General features: G+C 38.5%; 1 protein-coding gene across 1 annotated transcript; it reads right to left on the bottom strand.

Moving 5' to 3' along the window:
- Positions 1-7,320: 7,320 nt before the first annotated feature.
- Positions 7,321-15,673, bottom strand: LOC134748842 (uncharacterized). The gene is made up of 3 exons (XM_063683651.1): positions 15,618-15,673; positions 9,077-9,194; positions 7,321-8,608 (listed from the first exon to the last, which is right to left on the bottom strand). Exons 2-3 carry the CDS (start codon positions 9,170-9,172, stop codon positions 7,388-7,390), a joined length of 1,317 nt encoding a protein of 438 aa, XP_063539721.1. The 5' UTR covers positions 9,173-9,194; positions 15,618-15,673; the 3' UTR covers positions 7,321-7,387.
- Between the last annotated feature and the right edge of the window lie 981 nt (positions 15,674-16,654).

Genomic DNA, 16,654 nt, shown 5'->3' with positions numbered 1-16,654 from the left:
TACTCGCAATTCAACCTTAGGCTCATACAAATCATACAATGACAAAGAAGTAGAGCCACTCTCCGAACGGTGCGGGTCACTATCCCAGCAAGGCTTCTTTATAGTCTTGTCATATCGGTTAATGGTCGCGCTTTGTCGCACCGCCGCCGATAGCGCGATCCTATCAAACAGGCCCTGCATGTGGATAAGACATCCGGCACTCCTGCACTTAAGTACCTATATTACATGTCTTTGTCTTATCCATGGCGATAAGCGATGAAAAGTAAAGCTGCCCAAATTGTTAGCAGTTCATGGATTATAGTTTCCGGGCCAACGAACTAGAATAACTACAGTAGTTTGACTAGAGTACAATAATTACCCCAAGTGTATGGCGGTTATCACACTGGATGCGATTCGCACGTCGCTCGGATGTCGCTATAATACGCGCATAGCCTTGTCTAGCTCAAACATCGGAACGACGTGCAATCGCGTCCAGTGTGATAACCGCCTATTAAGGATGACTCACGTTAGACCGGGCCGTGTCCGGGTCGGAGCTTTCGCCGCTTCATTTTCTATGGAAAGCATCACGTGATCACCTGTCATGTCATAGAAAAGTAAGCGCCGGAAGCTCCGGCCCGGTCACGGCCCGGTCTAACGTGAGTCATCCTTTATGCCGCGAGCGACGCCACGCAACATGTCTGACAAATATATACATACATTTACTTTAGGTAGAGCTTCGTCGTCGTCGAAGAACTTCGTCTATGTATATTCCGGCGCTGTTTAAAAGCTCAAGATAGAGATTAAGAACAATTAAATGGCATTGTAATGAATTCCTCGGAGACGGAGGTCGTGAACTATTCAAGCGTATCATGTCAAAACTTACCCCTGTCAAAACATTATCCGAGCCGTAATGGGGTCGTCGGCAAATATTAATAGTGCCACCGGACCTTTAATGAATAAGCGATGGCTTGACGGTGCCCGGAGATGATACAGGGTGACCCTAAAATACTACCAGATTTATTCGCGCCATGAGAGTAAATAGGTACTGTTTATGGATATATATTTAAGAACGGATAAAAAGATAATCTGTTTGTATCTGTAAATATTTTACGTAGCTCTCAGCAGGTTACGTGATGAGATGCTAAAATTAGCCAATTTTTAAAATTCTGAGTTGTCAGCAGTGTGCGTATGTCCTTTAAAAGGCCGATTGCAAACTTATGTCGTTTTACATAAACGTCTACCAGCTAACAAGCCGTTGATAATCGTTGGTCCCTATCTGACATTTTGACATTTAAGTTTATTTTAAACTCTTTATTTACATAAAAGATATATAGTGGTACTACGTAAACGAAATTAATAACTAGTTTATTAGAAAGGTTTGCTAAGTTTTATGAATAAAATGGGGTTAGTATTTTAGAAATCTTATGGACTTTTTCTCTCAACGTTATTGTCTATCTGTTTGTTGTCATAAAAAAACCCCTAAAATGTACAAAAATTAAGCTCAATCCAATAAAGTAAAATATTTCCAAACATAACAGACAGAAGAATGTTTGATAATTATAAGGTTCCAAACCCCAGCCAACCAACCAACCAACAATCACCAACTGGATTTATAAGCTTCTATTTATAAAGAGTAAAATGTGTATTTACTTATATCGTCCTGTACCTAGGCCCTTGTCCCGACATCGGTGAAAATTACCAATTTACCGGACCCTTCGGAATTTAAAGTCAGGGCTGTCGCGCGCCAGTTAATTGAATACCATGAGTGGCAGCGGACAAATAAACTTCTGTCAAATCATAAACAGTTTCGTTCGACAGTTCCACACATTACCACGTAAATAATTGCATCATGATGAGAAGACAACAACTTATAATAATTAGAGTTTTGAATGATTCACGGTTAGTTTCACTAGACTTATATTGACCGGGATATAGACATAGAGAATATCGGGAGCTCACAAATAATACAAAAGGTAATCACGGTCTATATCCCGGTCAATATAAGTCTAGTGAACTTATAATAACTTGTGAAAAGATTTAAAAAAAAACAACAGTAACACAAATAATCTGGTAAATGTATAGTTCTTTCATTTCCTTCGAAAAATATTACTAGTTATTCTTTAAACCTCTTGTTTTCTATTTTAAGGTCTTGTATATAATACATGTATATATTCCGTAGGCGCTATCTTTAATTGACCAAATCCATTAAGATAAGAATGACTTGTTAAACTGTTTGTTTCTTGTATTTCTATTAAAAACTAAATACCTATTTTTATTTACACAATGTAAACCCTACTATATAGGTACATACTTATTTTTCGTATACGAATAATCTAAAATGCGAAGGTTACTGCGCCTATAGCGTAGTTATACTCTAAATTGGATAAACTAGGTACTCATATTATAATTTTCCTTGAAAAGCGGTTCCTCAGCTACCCTGCCTAGGCAACCCTAATAAGCTCACCCCTTCTCAATTGTAAAAGCAATTCGGTAAATTGTTATCTGCATGTTAACGTGGCCCTGAATGTCGTATGTCGCCTTTTACCATCAACATATTAACTACCATGACATGGTAGCTTTATTATACGTGGATTAAGAGCGTCTTTACACTCGCTGATGCGTTATCGGAACGGGCGTGGAATGCAACCGCGGTAAATAGTTGTATGAGAAATACCGGTTCCACTCAATTTCCACATAATTTTATACCGGTTTGCATAATCTTAAACGGACGGATTCTCTAAACGCAACCGATAATTTAAAAAATACCCAGATCGACCTAGTCCCACATGTAAGCTCAGTGAGGCTTGTATTGCCTAGAGTATGAGAGTTGCTATACAATCTTTTTTTGGATACCCTTACTTTTTTCCTTTTTGGAATTTAAAAAATTACTTAAATTTTGAAACTTTCAATTCCTGTATTTTTGTATTATTTCCATATGAAGGGTACACGGAAAGAACATGTCTAGTCACTTTAGTCACATTTTGAGTAATCGCGGCTTTAAAATTTGGAACCATGTCAAAATATATGGTAATTCCGTCACCAGGTAATTTTTAACTTAAAAAAAAGTTGAGTTACATATATTATACAGTGGTAGCAAAAGATATAACTAATAGTAGATGAAAATCTCATTTTCCGAAAAAAGTGACTAGACATGTTCTTTCCGTGTAGCCTTCATATAGGTATATTATTTTAATATCTACATCATTGTGATAAATTGCTCATTTGCTATCTAAGTATGTTACTAGATTTTGTTATAAAATTCAACATGTGTCATCATCCCTATTAGGAATTTGGAAATGTAGCGTGACGAATCCGGCGTACCCCGTACCGTAAAATTGACGGATATTGTAAACGGTTCATAAAAGGGACGCTATAGTTTTATCATTGGACCGTTTGACGTAGTTCAGTAAAGCCTTAATGACCTTATGGTTCATTTGGGAGCTGTTAGGTCCTTTGAAACTAATAACGTTTGAAGTTTGCGGAGTTCGAATATAATATCTTCGTGAACTTTGGGACACTGAAAAGACAATTGCCGTTGTCTACTAAATGTTTGTTGTAAAATTAAATCACTTAACGCAAATAGCTACTTTAGTAAGTACCTACTTCTATGTGCATTTTTTTTAGTTTATTAGTCCATTATAGGCATTATACTTTCACTATGACCGTAAACTTCTAAAAATATTAGTTAAACTGTGGTTAAACTATAGGTTTTTTTGTAATTGAAAATTATACAAATCAAACGTCGTACAGAAAAATTAATTTGGTTTTGTTCATATACATATACACGTATCTGGGAGACCGAGATTTGCTCGGAAAACATATAAAACCTCAAAAATGCGCGTTTTCCCAGAGATAAGACCTAGCTAGATCAATTTTTCGCCCCCGAAAACTCCCATATAGTAAATTTCATCGAAGCCGTTCCAGCCGTTTCAGAGATCCCCGAAATATATAAATAAATATATATATACAGTGTGGATAAAATGTATGGGCCCTGGAGGGAAAGTGCCTTAAAACCATTATTTTATTTTTAAATTCGCCCGGGAATCGAACCGACACAAAATTCCAAAAAATAAACAATCGCTATTTTATTCTAATAGTCGATACAGTTAATAATAATGATTACATTTCTTCAAGGAACATTAGGAATTACACTCGTCGTCTGTCTTACGAAATATCCATAATATCGAAAAAAAAAAATTAACAAACTGAATGCAGTTTCGTTTCTTTTTAAAAATAAAAGATATTATTATATAAAAAAAAGAATGTTTCCTTTAAATAAAATGACCTAACTTAAGGTTTTAAGACACATTCTCTCCAGGGCCCATTTTTTTTCCTTCCTGTATATACAAGAATTGCTCGTTTAAAGGTACATATAAGATTTGCATATCTATGTAATTCGAATAGCATCATTAGGCAGTCCACCGTTAAAAAACCGGCCAAGTGCGAGTCGGACTCGCGCACGTAGGGTTCCGTACCATTACGCAAAAAACGGCAAAAAACTCACGTTTGTTGTATGGGAGACACACTTAAATATTTATTTTATTCTGTTTTTAGTATTTGTTGTTATAGCGGCAACAGAAATACATTATCTGTGAAAATTTCAACTGTCTAGCTATCACGGTTCATGAGATACAGACTGGTGACAGACGGACAGACAGACAGCGAAGCCTTAGTATATTTATATAGAGTCTCGTTTTTACCCTTTGGGTACGGAACCCTAAAAATAACCTGGTGTAGTAAATGGTCGCCATATCACAAGATATTTTTAAAACAAGTCGATTTTGCGTCGCCTTACCAAGGGGGATTTTCGCTTGTAGCTATTTAACCACAATATTAATTATTAACATGACATCCTTTATCCGCTTACCGCAAACAAGCCCAATTAGACTCGTTAGCTTTTGCAACCTCTTATCTCACTCGCCATTTCAATTTAAATATAACCTTATTTAAAACACATAAGGTTTAAAGTCCTAGTACATGATGTACAGTTGTAAGAGCTTGGATAGGGCATTGTGGGTAATACGGACGTATCTTAAGGCAGGTTGAGTGCCTCGGGCATCTGTCAACCCTTTTGTAGGGTGTGCTGGAATAGTATTTCAATTTACTTACCAAAAAGATACTACTACATACAAGTATGTATATTAGAGAAACCAGTATCCTTGCCCTCAAGATCCCTTAGCGCCACTTGCACTATCCCATTAACCGGTTAAACCGTAAACCCAGTGTCAAATTGTACTAGTAATAATGGTAACTCCAGGTTTAACCGGTTAATTCCGGGTTAGTAAATGGTGCAAGTGGCCCTTAGAGAGAAAAAGATAATGAAACATTGAGTAGGTAATCCAAACTCCTAACACTTTATGGCCAAGAGAAAACTAGAAGAGAAATTTAGGCACAGCGAAATTTCAACTTGCTCAAATCAGAAGCAGTCCGACTGGTGTAAATCGGGCCTACGAGTATGAAGTCCAAACTCCATAGCCACAGGATGCCACTCACTTAATAGATATTGTTGCTTTCCTGTCAGCAATGCTGTCAGTGAGTTAAGTTGCCACTTGCCACAGCTGTCGAATGAGGCAGCTATAGGTGGTCAAGCAAATCTTGTCAGTACAAAAAGGCGCGAAATTCAAATTCTCTATGCGACGACCTTCGCGACTACATTTTTTAAATTTGCCTGCTGCATATTTCTGCATTTGTTAAATGTGTCTTATCCCTGTTGTGGTGTCCGCTTATCACAAATTGGATCGTACGCTCGTTTGCCACCGTTGTGGTATAAATAATACACTAGCTTTCAAGAGGCGATATGCTCAGCATCCGTTAGGAATGATAATCTTTTTAGAAACACACGGTGGGTTGTAAGGGTAACGAACAGTAATTTAATTGATGGCAAATAATATTATTAACCTTTACAAATGCCCCACCATTTATAAATTAGATAAATAATATTATTTGCCATCATATACCGCCAACATCGAAAAATCGTAAAGCGTTATCTGCCTCCATCGCACTTGCGTAATCGAGCGACAGGGACAGAGATAACGATTTTTGACTTTCCGATATTGGCGGCAGGCCCTCTGCATACATCTGCGAAGAATAATATCATTCATCAGATCATTGAAAACAAGACTTCAATGCACCGTAACTATTTCTTAGTCTGCTTTTATCCGCCGTAGTCAATCAGGAATACTTACCCATCCATCTTACCCGCCTCATGGACACCCTCACGACGAATAAATAATTCTGTCCGGACTCGTCCTGCCGTGTGGACATTACTAATTCAGGGGATAGTCCGACGTAGTATTTACACGCAAAAATGTCTGGGGAATCGGATATTTGGATACCTTGATTGGGCAAGGGTTAGTAATGAGATAGTGGCTTATGTGGATTATGTTCGGGTTTGATTACAATCGTATGGGAATATGTGTACCTAGTTAGTCGGTCCGCGTAACTACCAGCAGGGTGTTTTTGTCAAGTTATTGCTATACGTAAAAAAAATCATATTATTTTTAAGTTTATCTTAGATATTCATAGAGAAGATAATTTTGTAGTAGCAAGTCCTATAGATGAGACCAGTGAACTTATTCCTATACTTGACTTTATCTAATTCTACTTCAACTCATCTTGTTCTAATCCCAAACACTCCCACGACATCACATCAATCAACACAGAACTGTGTCAGCCAAAATGATTTAAACCCCGAACTCAAGCCTCCCTCAACAAGATTTAATTACTCGTAATTTATCGTCGCCATTAATCCTTCGCTTCTGCTTAAAAAAAAGCGTTTTAAAAAACAAAAACGCGGGAATCTATCCCCTTGATTACAAGCTGTCACGTTACGGGATTTTTTCTAAGCCACTCTAATTAGTTGTCGGTTAGTACGCGTGTCTGGGGCATCCATTTTCTTAAATGTTTACTGTAATTGGCCCCCACCTCGAGATGTTGCCAGCCACAAAATTTATTGCTTAATTACCTCGAAGTCGCGTCGTGTTTCAAGCAGATGTTTTTTATTCGCAAGGAAAAACGAAACGGTTTAAGAATGACATTAATTAATTCTTAATGAAATTCGTCTTCACCCTCCTGAGTTTTAATTTAAACGGCCGATTTATTACGCGTACAATTTGTCGCGGGACCCTAGTATAATTAATACAAAACCGTTCTTAATTACATTTATTACCGACAAGTTAAACAGATACTGAATCTGCATTGCATTTACATGGGTAATTTATCGTAGACATTAAATACACAAAATCAATTTCAAACCTAAGCATAGGCAAGTAACTTATAAAACGTTTAAAAGGTGTCGATACAAACGGGTATTTAAATCGTAAAATATTTTAAAACTCTTCCTCCGTTAATATACATATGTAAATAATTGATAACATGTATGAAAATAAGTCTACGAAGTCGCTTTTAATTAGTATTTTCTTTGGTACGGGTCTTCCACGGTGCCTTGGAACAATGGTTCGTCGTACCGTAAGTAGGTGTCGTCCTGTCTCACCACGTCCTGAAAGGCCTTGTGAGACACCGGCTCATTATAGTTCACCACGCCGTCGTGGTACTGGTGACTGTTTATTAGATTCCTGTTCACGTTTCTGTTATAATCTGTGGGTTTCTTATACTTGTCCTCTTTTTCTGGTATGATTGGAGTCGGTGTCACTTTCTCCTCGGCTTTCTTGTCTTTTGCTGTCGTACCCGCTCCAGCTAAGTCTCTATAATTTCTTTCTTCCTTCCTTAAAGGTGCGTACGGATACTTGTTTCTGAATCTATAGTCGTACCTGCCGTTTCTTGCATTGTAATCGTCTTCATACGGCCGCCTGTAAGGGTCTACAGAGTACCTATATCTCAAATCTACGCTAGGGGGCGTCCTGACGACTTCAGGAAGATGGGTGTAGTAGATTATTCTCTTCGGTTTTCGTGGGACGTAGTTGTCGTAAGGTTCATCGTATCGATCGACTTTAGGGCCATATGGTGCAGGGATAAACCTAGGGATACTCCTTCTGTCATAACCGTCGTAGTAAGGATCACGTCGATACATATCATCAGCGGGGTAGAGTGAGTAAGCGGGGTACCGTTCGTTGTAGTAGGGTCGCCGGGATCCTTCCGGGTAGTATACTGCCTGCCGCGGATACACTGGTTTATACAACTTAGCTCGCTCGTCCTCACCTGGTCTGACGAAGTCTGTTCGTATATCTCGAACATCGTCGGTCCTTGTTACTCTCTGAATTGCTTCCTTGTCGTTTCTCGATTCAGATGCTTCTAAAGGTTTGTTTTGTGTAACGAAGTTTACTCGAGGCATGCGAGAGTTGATCAGTTCTCCTGATGGTTGCGGGGGCGTGAGGATGTCGTCTCTGTTGTCCTCTTCCCGGCCTGGATAAGGCAATTTGATCCAGTTGTCGTTGGAGGCTCTGGCACCTCTACCAGTAGGTTTATCCGTAACTCTTTCTGTGGTCTGATACAAAGGAAGAACCTCTTTAGCGTTCTCGTTCGTGATGGATATTTTCGTAGTGGGGTCCTCAGGAGGACTGGGCAGCCAGGGTTGGTTGACCTCCTGTTTGTTCTCTGTGCGAATGTTGTAAAATTTCTCCTCTTCGATAACACCGCGGCGCCCCCGAGTCATATCAGTTTCCATCGTCACCTGGAAACAAGAAGTGATTTCTTCATAATATCACAAAAGCAAGGGGAAGAAACCAGAGATAAAGGATTAGGATTTTTAACTGGACTCACTTCGGTGGCTGGCCAGTCGAGTGAGAAGAATTGACAAGGCGCTGCTCGATCTATGTTTGTATGACGTGTTGAATCATAAGCAACAGTGTACCTTCCAAAGCACGCCTTATGGCAGGGGTTCCCAAACTGTACGCCGTAGACAGTAAAGGGGGGCGCTGCGAGACAATCCTCCTCACCATGTTAGATATCTATTTCGAATAGCCTAGCTAGGTTAGGGCGCAGAAATTAAATTTTAAACTTGCATGTGCCCCTTGAACTGAAAAAGATTGAGAATCCCTGCCTTTTGGTTTATTATAAATATTATAATTAATAAAATGCCTTAAGTAGTGTGTGCATAAAAAGTTAACTACTTACTTTTAAAATAAGAGCTTAAAAGTACCTCTGAATGCGTTTCATATCCATGGTGTTCCTCCGCACAGTGCGCAGCCTGTATGAGAGCCGCGCACCAAAATATCAAAATCTTCGAATTCGTCATCGCGGTTTCGATTTATTTCGTTCTGGAATGCAACATAAAAAACATTATCCATTGATTTTTTTATTCGAGAGATTATTATAGGAAGACGATGCGATACTACTGCTGTCATTATCATCAGCAAAAATATCTTGCACAACGAATTGTAGAGCAATAAGTGCATATCAATTGTTTTCTCGCGCTTCATTGTGCAAATTATTATTGCAGGTGAGTGTACGTAGCTAAACCATGACTCAGTCAGTAGGTAAGTAGGAATTTACTTATGTCGTTATTCATTAAATGTCTGTTGATAGTGTTGATAATCGTTTGTCCCTATCCCTCCCTATTAACAAGTTTGTTAGAAAGAGACAAAATTTAACAGAGGTTTGCTAATTGTTATGTTATGAATAAGGGGGCGTTCAAATATTACGTAATGCAATTTTCGAAGATTTTTGACCCCCCCTCCCTCCCGTGTAACGCGCCGTAACTTTTTTCTGTACCCCCCCTCCTCCCCCTACCTAAAAGTTACGTAACTCCAAAGTGACCATTTTTACCTAAAAGTCACAATTATGTTTAGGAAAGCATAATCATGAGCGACCGTGTATAAGGAATGTTAAAGCATGAAAGTAAGGGAAACGAAAGAGGTATGTCAGGATCGTAGCAAGTTGAAATCTGTGGTCTCAGCCTACCCCTCCGGGAAATAGGCGTGATTATAATTATATTTATTAAAAAAACATGTTACGTAACGCCTTGTTCCAACCAGGGACCGGACAACCCTTTCCGCGATAAAACCCTTTCAATGGGCGACACTTAAACACGGCTAACACATTGAAAGACTTTCCCTTTTGAACTGCAAGCCCATTTATACCCTTACCTTTGACTAACCCTTACCGAAAAGCTAACCAAAAATAAGGCTAGCTAAGCGCTTTTTATAAAGGTTTCCCTTTGCGTGAAAGAGACAGGATTAGTATATATCTACGATAGTGTATGAAAAGGAAAGAAAATACGTGCCTAGTCAAAGAACGCCGCCGTCGCCGCCGACGATCGCTCGGATTCGAAGTAATGTGTGCTTTATGAACAAGGTAGACGACTTAAATTAACACGCTTATATGCTAAAAGGGAAGCCTTTTATAAGGCTAACCCTTATAAGCAATATGCAAGGTGTTGGTGAGCGGATGATAAGGGTTTTGTAAGGGTATTTGGGCTACCGATTACTCAAATGTGGTAGCTTTATATAAGGGTTTTTAAAACCAAAACAAAGGGTTTCGTCTGGCAAAGGGTATGGTAAGTTAAGCCTTATGCAATACCCTTATAAAACCCCGATAAGGGATAGCGGGCCGGTCCCTGGTTCCAACCCCCCCTCCCGCCCCTGTAACGCATCGTAACGTTTTACATGACCCCCCTCCCCCCAATTGCGTTACGTAATATTTGAACTGCACCCCCTAACGAGATTGGTGGATTTGAGATATTTTTTTAATCGTAGTATTCCTCCGAGGTATCTGTTAATCTACCCAATGATTGACCTGTCATTGGCCCTTATAGTTTGTAGGAAAGTCGCCACTGATGCCTTTCTATAAGGTTGAACTGGTTGATGGGGTAATCATTTGAGGGGACATTAGTACAGTTTACCCGATTAGGTTGTAACCTCTGATATGTGTTATTAGCAGACCGTGCTCTGAGGTTTGGTTCATTAAAACTATTATGTTACGCGATTGATCTTAACGCTTTGATAGGCAGTAAATAAATGGTAAATAACGATGTTTGGTGTCATTGTGGCACCGGAAGTGATGAAATGGGCGGAAGGCGCGACGGACCGTGAATGTTATCTAGCCCAACGTTGCTAATGCCCGCGGATTTGGGCAGGCGAGGACGATGGCCTGGGAAACTTGATAATACATTAGATCCTCGATAATACAGATCCCCGAAAATCGTTATCGTGATAATGGGGACGGACGTGACACGGGTGAAGGAAACATTTACCGGGAAAGCATATATTTCACTTTTTCACGCGAGAATTGGAATAAAGAAGACAGAAGAGTACCCATTACTGATTTATGCTTGCCCTATTTGTGAGGCCCATACTGTATTACTACTTAAATGAGGTGGGTTGGGGTAGATGCGCCCATAAGAAAAAGGCGCCTACTCTAATATAATAAGGAAAAGTGCGATCGCCGTAGAAGGATCTCTAACCCTTACTCAGACTCGTATTTTTGAGTAGACGCAGTTGCCCCATTGATCGTACTACTCCCATATAGGCAATCCACGTCTAGTTACTGCTAAATAATATTCAAACATTTATAGCTACTGTAAATAACTATAATATCTTGTAATACTCGTATGCATAGGTAAGACATTGCAAAAACTGGAGCTTGTAAGAATAAAATATTATATTGAATTATCTATCTTTTATGTTTTATGAAACAAGAAGTAGTAACAGAGCATCAAAAATAGGTACTTGGACAAGCTGGAGCTAACACCTGGTTTTCTTTGAGACCTGAAATTTATCGCCAAGGTATTTATGTAAGTAATATGCCTCGTCAGTGACAAAAAGCGAATCTAAGTCCACAACGTTAAACGACATGTGCACCTAAACCTACCACAATAGCTTAACTATAGCCTTTAATGAATCACCAAAATCCCACGATCAGGTGTCAGCACAGTACGTTCCGCTCCATATAGTCACGATCAATAGCAATAGGTCCCGTTACCCGAAATCCTATTCAAACATGTAGAATGCGATCCAATAGTCCGTGCAAATAGGCTGTTGACTTATAGGTACAGATCATTTATTCATGGACCCGAGTGTATGTAATGTTATCCCAGGAGCGGTATTCGACATGCGTTAAGTGACGTTTCGTGTTGAACTTCAGTTGAATGGAAGAAATCGTGTGTTGTCAAATAGGTAAATTTGACATTAGCAATCCACAGTTAGGTGACAACGAAACCAAACCGAACCACGCAGAGTTCAGAGCCATTTTAAACCGTATAGTAGTAAGAAAACAAAGTTGATTTTTGTTGCATAATTTTTTCAATGAATGAGTTTTGGTGTACAACCAAATGATACTTTCCACAGTTGATGAACAAATGATTCATTCCACTGTTGAACTGATGTTGAAGCCGAAACTGACAGTTGTGCATCTCGAATAGGGCCCCAGATGGTGAACTATATAAACTTTGAGCTGTAGACCACGCGAGTCCAAATCCGCCATTTAAAAAAATCGAAACACTGAATTCATAAAATTTTATGACAATCGGTTGAGAAATGCGTAGAGGAAAACAGCCAGACATACGAAATCATTTTTGTCAAAGTTGGAACGGAGATGATTATTCGGACGCGTTTCGCGCTGGCTTGGTGAATAAACTCAAAAAGATGTCATATATGTATGTATTACGTAGAGAAACAGTGATCAAGTTATCCAGTAGCTACCCGAGACGGCCGAGACCGAATTCAAATACGTGTCATCAGCTTTCGCTTATAACGACCCAAACATACGGCCTATTCGAACAATGCTTATAATATGAGATGTCACACCGATACGATACCGATATGTCAGTGAAGTGACGTTTTTGGTTAAAAAAAATGTCACTTTTGACACTGACAGATCGGTATCGTATCGGTGTGACATCTTATAAGCATTGTTAAAATTGGGCTGATAAAGCGCTACGCCATAACGAAGTGCTAGGCCTATAACCTATTGAAAGTTATATAGGTATTTCTTGAGCCTTGATTATTGAATAATTATATGAAAGACTAGCTTCTACCCGCGACTTCGTCTGCGTGGAATGATGCTGATTGATAAAAAAAACTACACTATGTCCTTCCTCAGGCGTCAAATTATCACCATACCAGTTTCAACACTACTTTAAAATTACACAAAATAAAATTTGTTTGTCCCACGGAGGCGTATTTAGATAGTAATTTCTTGTTATCAAACGGTTCTTTCAGGATTTCTGGTTATCGGTTATCATAACTGTTTGATAACAAGAAATTAATATCTGGATACGCTTTCATGTCTGATTGATCTGATCTCCATGTGTCTGACGTGATCAGTGATTACTTCATAGAGATAACGTGGATGGATAACTGTTGAACATCAAGATGGTTGTAACGACTTTTTACTCATACAACGTGGTCATTATATTCCGCTGTTAACCATTCAGTAGCATTGTTTTATTAACTAATAAGCGGTGGGATAGTGGCGGTGTTTTTTTTTATATTATTTTTTCCAAAAAGTATAAATTCGTTAGCAGGTGTCTTTGCTGAATAAAGGATGTCCCAAAAAGGACGCAATATTTTAAATTGATGAAAAACACATTTTTTTCTTCGTTATAATATATTTGTATATAAAATCTTGAAATACATAAAATAGGGTTATTTGTGGAATAATACGTCAGGAAAATGTCCACCTAGGTTTTGCTGGCACAGCCAAGCCAAGAAGGACATTTGCCTGACGTATTATTCCACAAATAACCCTATTTTATGTATTTCAAGATTTTATTTACCAATATATTATAACGAAAAAAAAAAGTGTTTTTCATCAATTTCAAATCTTGCGTCCTTTTTGGGACACCCTTTAGTAGGTATAAGTATACTTTCTGTATGAATGTTTTATTTTCAGCTCATGACATATTTTCAAAATGAGTTACTGCTCTTATGCTTAGCGCGGCAGAATTATACACCAATCAAATCTTACAAAAACATCTAAAAAAAAACAATGCGTGATGTAGTTCTGTATTTTTTGTATGTTGTTTATGAAGGAATGTAAAACTATGTTTTGCAAGCAACAAAAGTTGCGAAAAACTGCAAAAATTTCGGGCTTTTTTCAGGTTTTTGCAGTTTTACTATAAAACTATGGGTTATTGGTCAAAACTTGCTGTAAAATGTTGGAAGCACATTAAATTTGGAATAATTTAAGCCCATTTACAGCGCCGTATGTCAAATAGTTCTTGAGAAAAATGTCAAATAGTTCTTGAGCTTTAAAAGTGTTTTTTTTTTTCTTTTTAATTAAACTTTTCGTTTTGTCTATATTTTAAGACAAATATCGGCGCAACCGCATGCTATGCAATAAATAATGTTGTAGTAAATTTAATTACCTTTCATTTAAATGCAGAAAAGGGTCAGTAAGTCCTACAGTTCTCTTGTTATTATAAAAAAATGAAATTGCTGTATGCAACTAATGTATTGTTTAAGGCATTGTCAAAATCCCTACAAAAGCAGTACCACCGTCTAGAGCGCAATCTACGATTAGCTTTTACCGGCCTTCCCCGATAGCAGCGAAGCGCTGTTAGAGATCAACCATTTTTTAAATGCACTCCCCTCTTTTAAGCACTTTATTCAGTCAGTAATGAAATCAAGATACAATCTGTAATTTTGCTTGTTTTTGGGTGTAGCCATTGTAGTCCACGATCCCGATTCTAATTTAACAATGTGTTATGGTTTTGATCTTGTTTTGACACGACCTTGACGATAGCTCACGCTGATTGGCGCGGTGCTGGCGAACCGCACTGGAATTACGCTGTCGTGTCATTAGATATCTAGCTCGCGCTTATTGGTGCTCTCGAGTGTGCTGTGAGTCGTGTGCACACACGACAAGATTAAAAGTGTAACAAATTGAATCAGAATCAGCCTCCATTGCCCACTCTAGGCATACGTTTGTGCTATAGGCATGTAGTTACCAGTATATTATTACTTCTTCAGTGGTGTACTGTATTTAGTATTTACATACAATAAATTACAAATTCATTACTGTAGTAAGACAAATATTATAATAACTAATAGATATTATGTACCTACTTGTTCTGGGGTCCTAGGCATTCTAGTCTGCTGGGAAGAAAAGTATGTGTCGATTGTGTCGTGTGTTCCAATCCAAGGTTGCCAAAAGTTCAAAACAACTAAGATAAATGACAAAAGTTGTTGTTTACATCGTGTGTATTACTCTAGCAAAGGAAATATCCTAAAATGAAAATTAGAATCTAGCGGGTTGCGAGGGTTTCAAGGCACGAGGTTACAACAAACTGGTTCCGAGTGAAGTTTGTTTTAACCAGCTTGGGTTACTAACCAACAAACTTGTATCATTTTATCACACAAATTGCATCAGTTTTTGAAGCATAAAGAGAGCCTTTACGAGATGTGGTAAAAATATTTCCAGTTCGCTAAAAAACCCGACATGCTCTAGGCCGGTTTGCTTCTAAGAATTTAATTATCTGTTGGCCTATGCATGCATCGACGAAATAAGTAGGTAGGTAAGCTGTACATAGCTAAATCCATACAATTTGCCCTTTGCTCTAATGTCGTTGACTTATTCCACTTTGTTAAATCGAGCTTAAATTATCGACACGATTTCGAAATTTTCCTCCGTGTTAATTAGCATTATTAATTTGGATTTTTTTTATAAATATGGTTCGGGTTCTTTGGAACTCGGGTGTGTAAATCCAAATAAATATAGTAAAAAACTAAAAAATCACTCACCTCACATAATCCCGTGGTGCCGAAGCCAGAATCGAACCCATAATGAGCCGACCCGCGGCCGGCCGGTCGTCACGGGCTGTGACCTTTTGTTGACGCGGCGCGCGGGCCCACTGTCACCCATTAAGCTAGTTGACGTCACGGTTTTTAAATTAATGGGTTTAAAAACCCACAGATTATACTCGTTTCTACTCTTTTCTTTTGGCGTATTCCCATTTGTCCCTACCGCCTCATACGTTACTGTTTACTCGTATAGCCATAAAAATAAAGTGAGAATGCTGCGGCACTCATCACCAAATATTGATTGATTAGAAAACTAAGTCTTAAGGGCCTCTTGCACCATCCACTAACCCGGGGTTAACCCGTTAACCCAGTGTCAAATTGTAGTGGTAACCATGGTAACTCCAGGTTTAACCGGTTAACCCCGGTTAGTGGAATGGTGCAAGTGGCCCTAAAACAATTACATGTAGGTATATGAAATTTGTAGATGGCACTGTACAGCTGTACATTATGCGGTAACTCTGGTTATCAGAAGTTTGATACCGCACCACCAGTTACCTCATAACTCATAATGTACGAAGTATGACTCGACATTGACAATTCACCGTACATTGCTGGTCCAACACGTAAATGGGCAATTTATTTTATTTTTTGTCGATTTTCTTTTTTGAACAGATTTTGATAAAAATTGGTAGGTTTTAAAAGCTCCTTATTCTGGTCGGAATAAACAGGAAATCCAAATTTGGGACAAAAAAAATGTATGAAAGTTCCCATTGAGTTACGGAAAATTCCATACGTTTTCCGTAACTCAGTGGAAGATTTTGTAGAACATACAGTGAAATTTCGCTTATATTGTGCAGAATAAGGAACTATCTATCCACCAAATTTTATCAAAATCTTAGAAAAATTAAAAAAAAACGACAACAAAATAAAAAACCGGCCAAGTGCGAGTCGGACTCGCCCACCGAGGGTTCAGTACTTTTTAGTATTTGTTGTTATAGCGGCAGCAGAAATACATCATCTGTGAAAATTTCAATTGT

Source organism: Cydia strobilella, chromosome 17 (assembly GCF_947568885.1).
Source record: "Cydia strobilella chromosome 17, ilCydStro3.1, whole genome shotgun sequence".
Classification (NCBI taxonomy): domain Eukaryota; kingdom Metazoa; phylum Arthropoda; class Insecta; order Lepidoptera; family Tortricidae; genus Cydia; species Cydia strobilella.
Note: the sequence above shows the minus strand (reverse complement) of the source record. Positions and strands in the feature narration are given on the sequence as shown.

Bases quoted from the DNA above. Each gene is read 5' to 3' on its own strand.
- LOC134748842 (XM_063683651.1), bottom strand. From the start codon at position 9,172: ATGACGAATTCGAAGATTTTGATATTTTGGTGCGCGGCTCTCATACAG. The intron at 8,609-9,076 runs GTACTTTTAAGC...TCTTGTTTCCAG, and splicing joins GATATGAAACGCATTCAGAG to GTGACGATGGAAACTGATAT.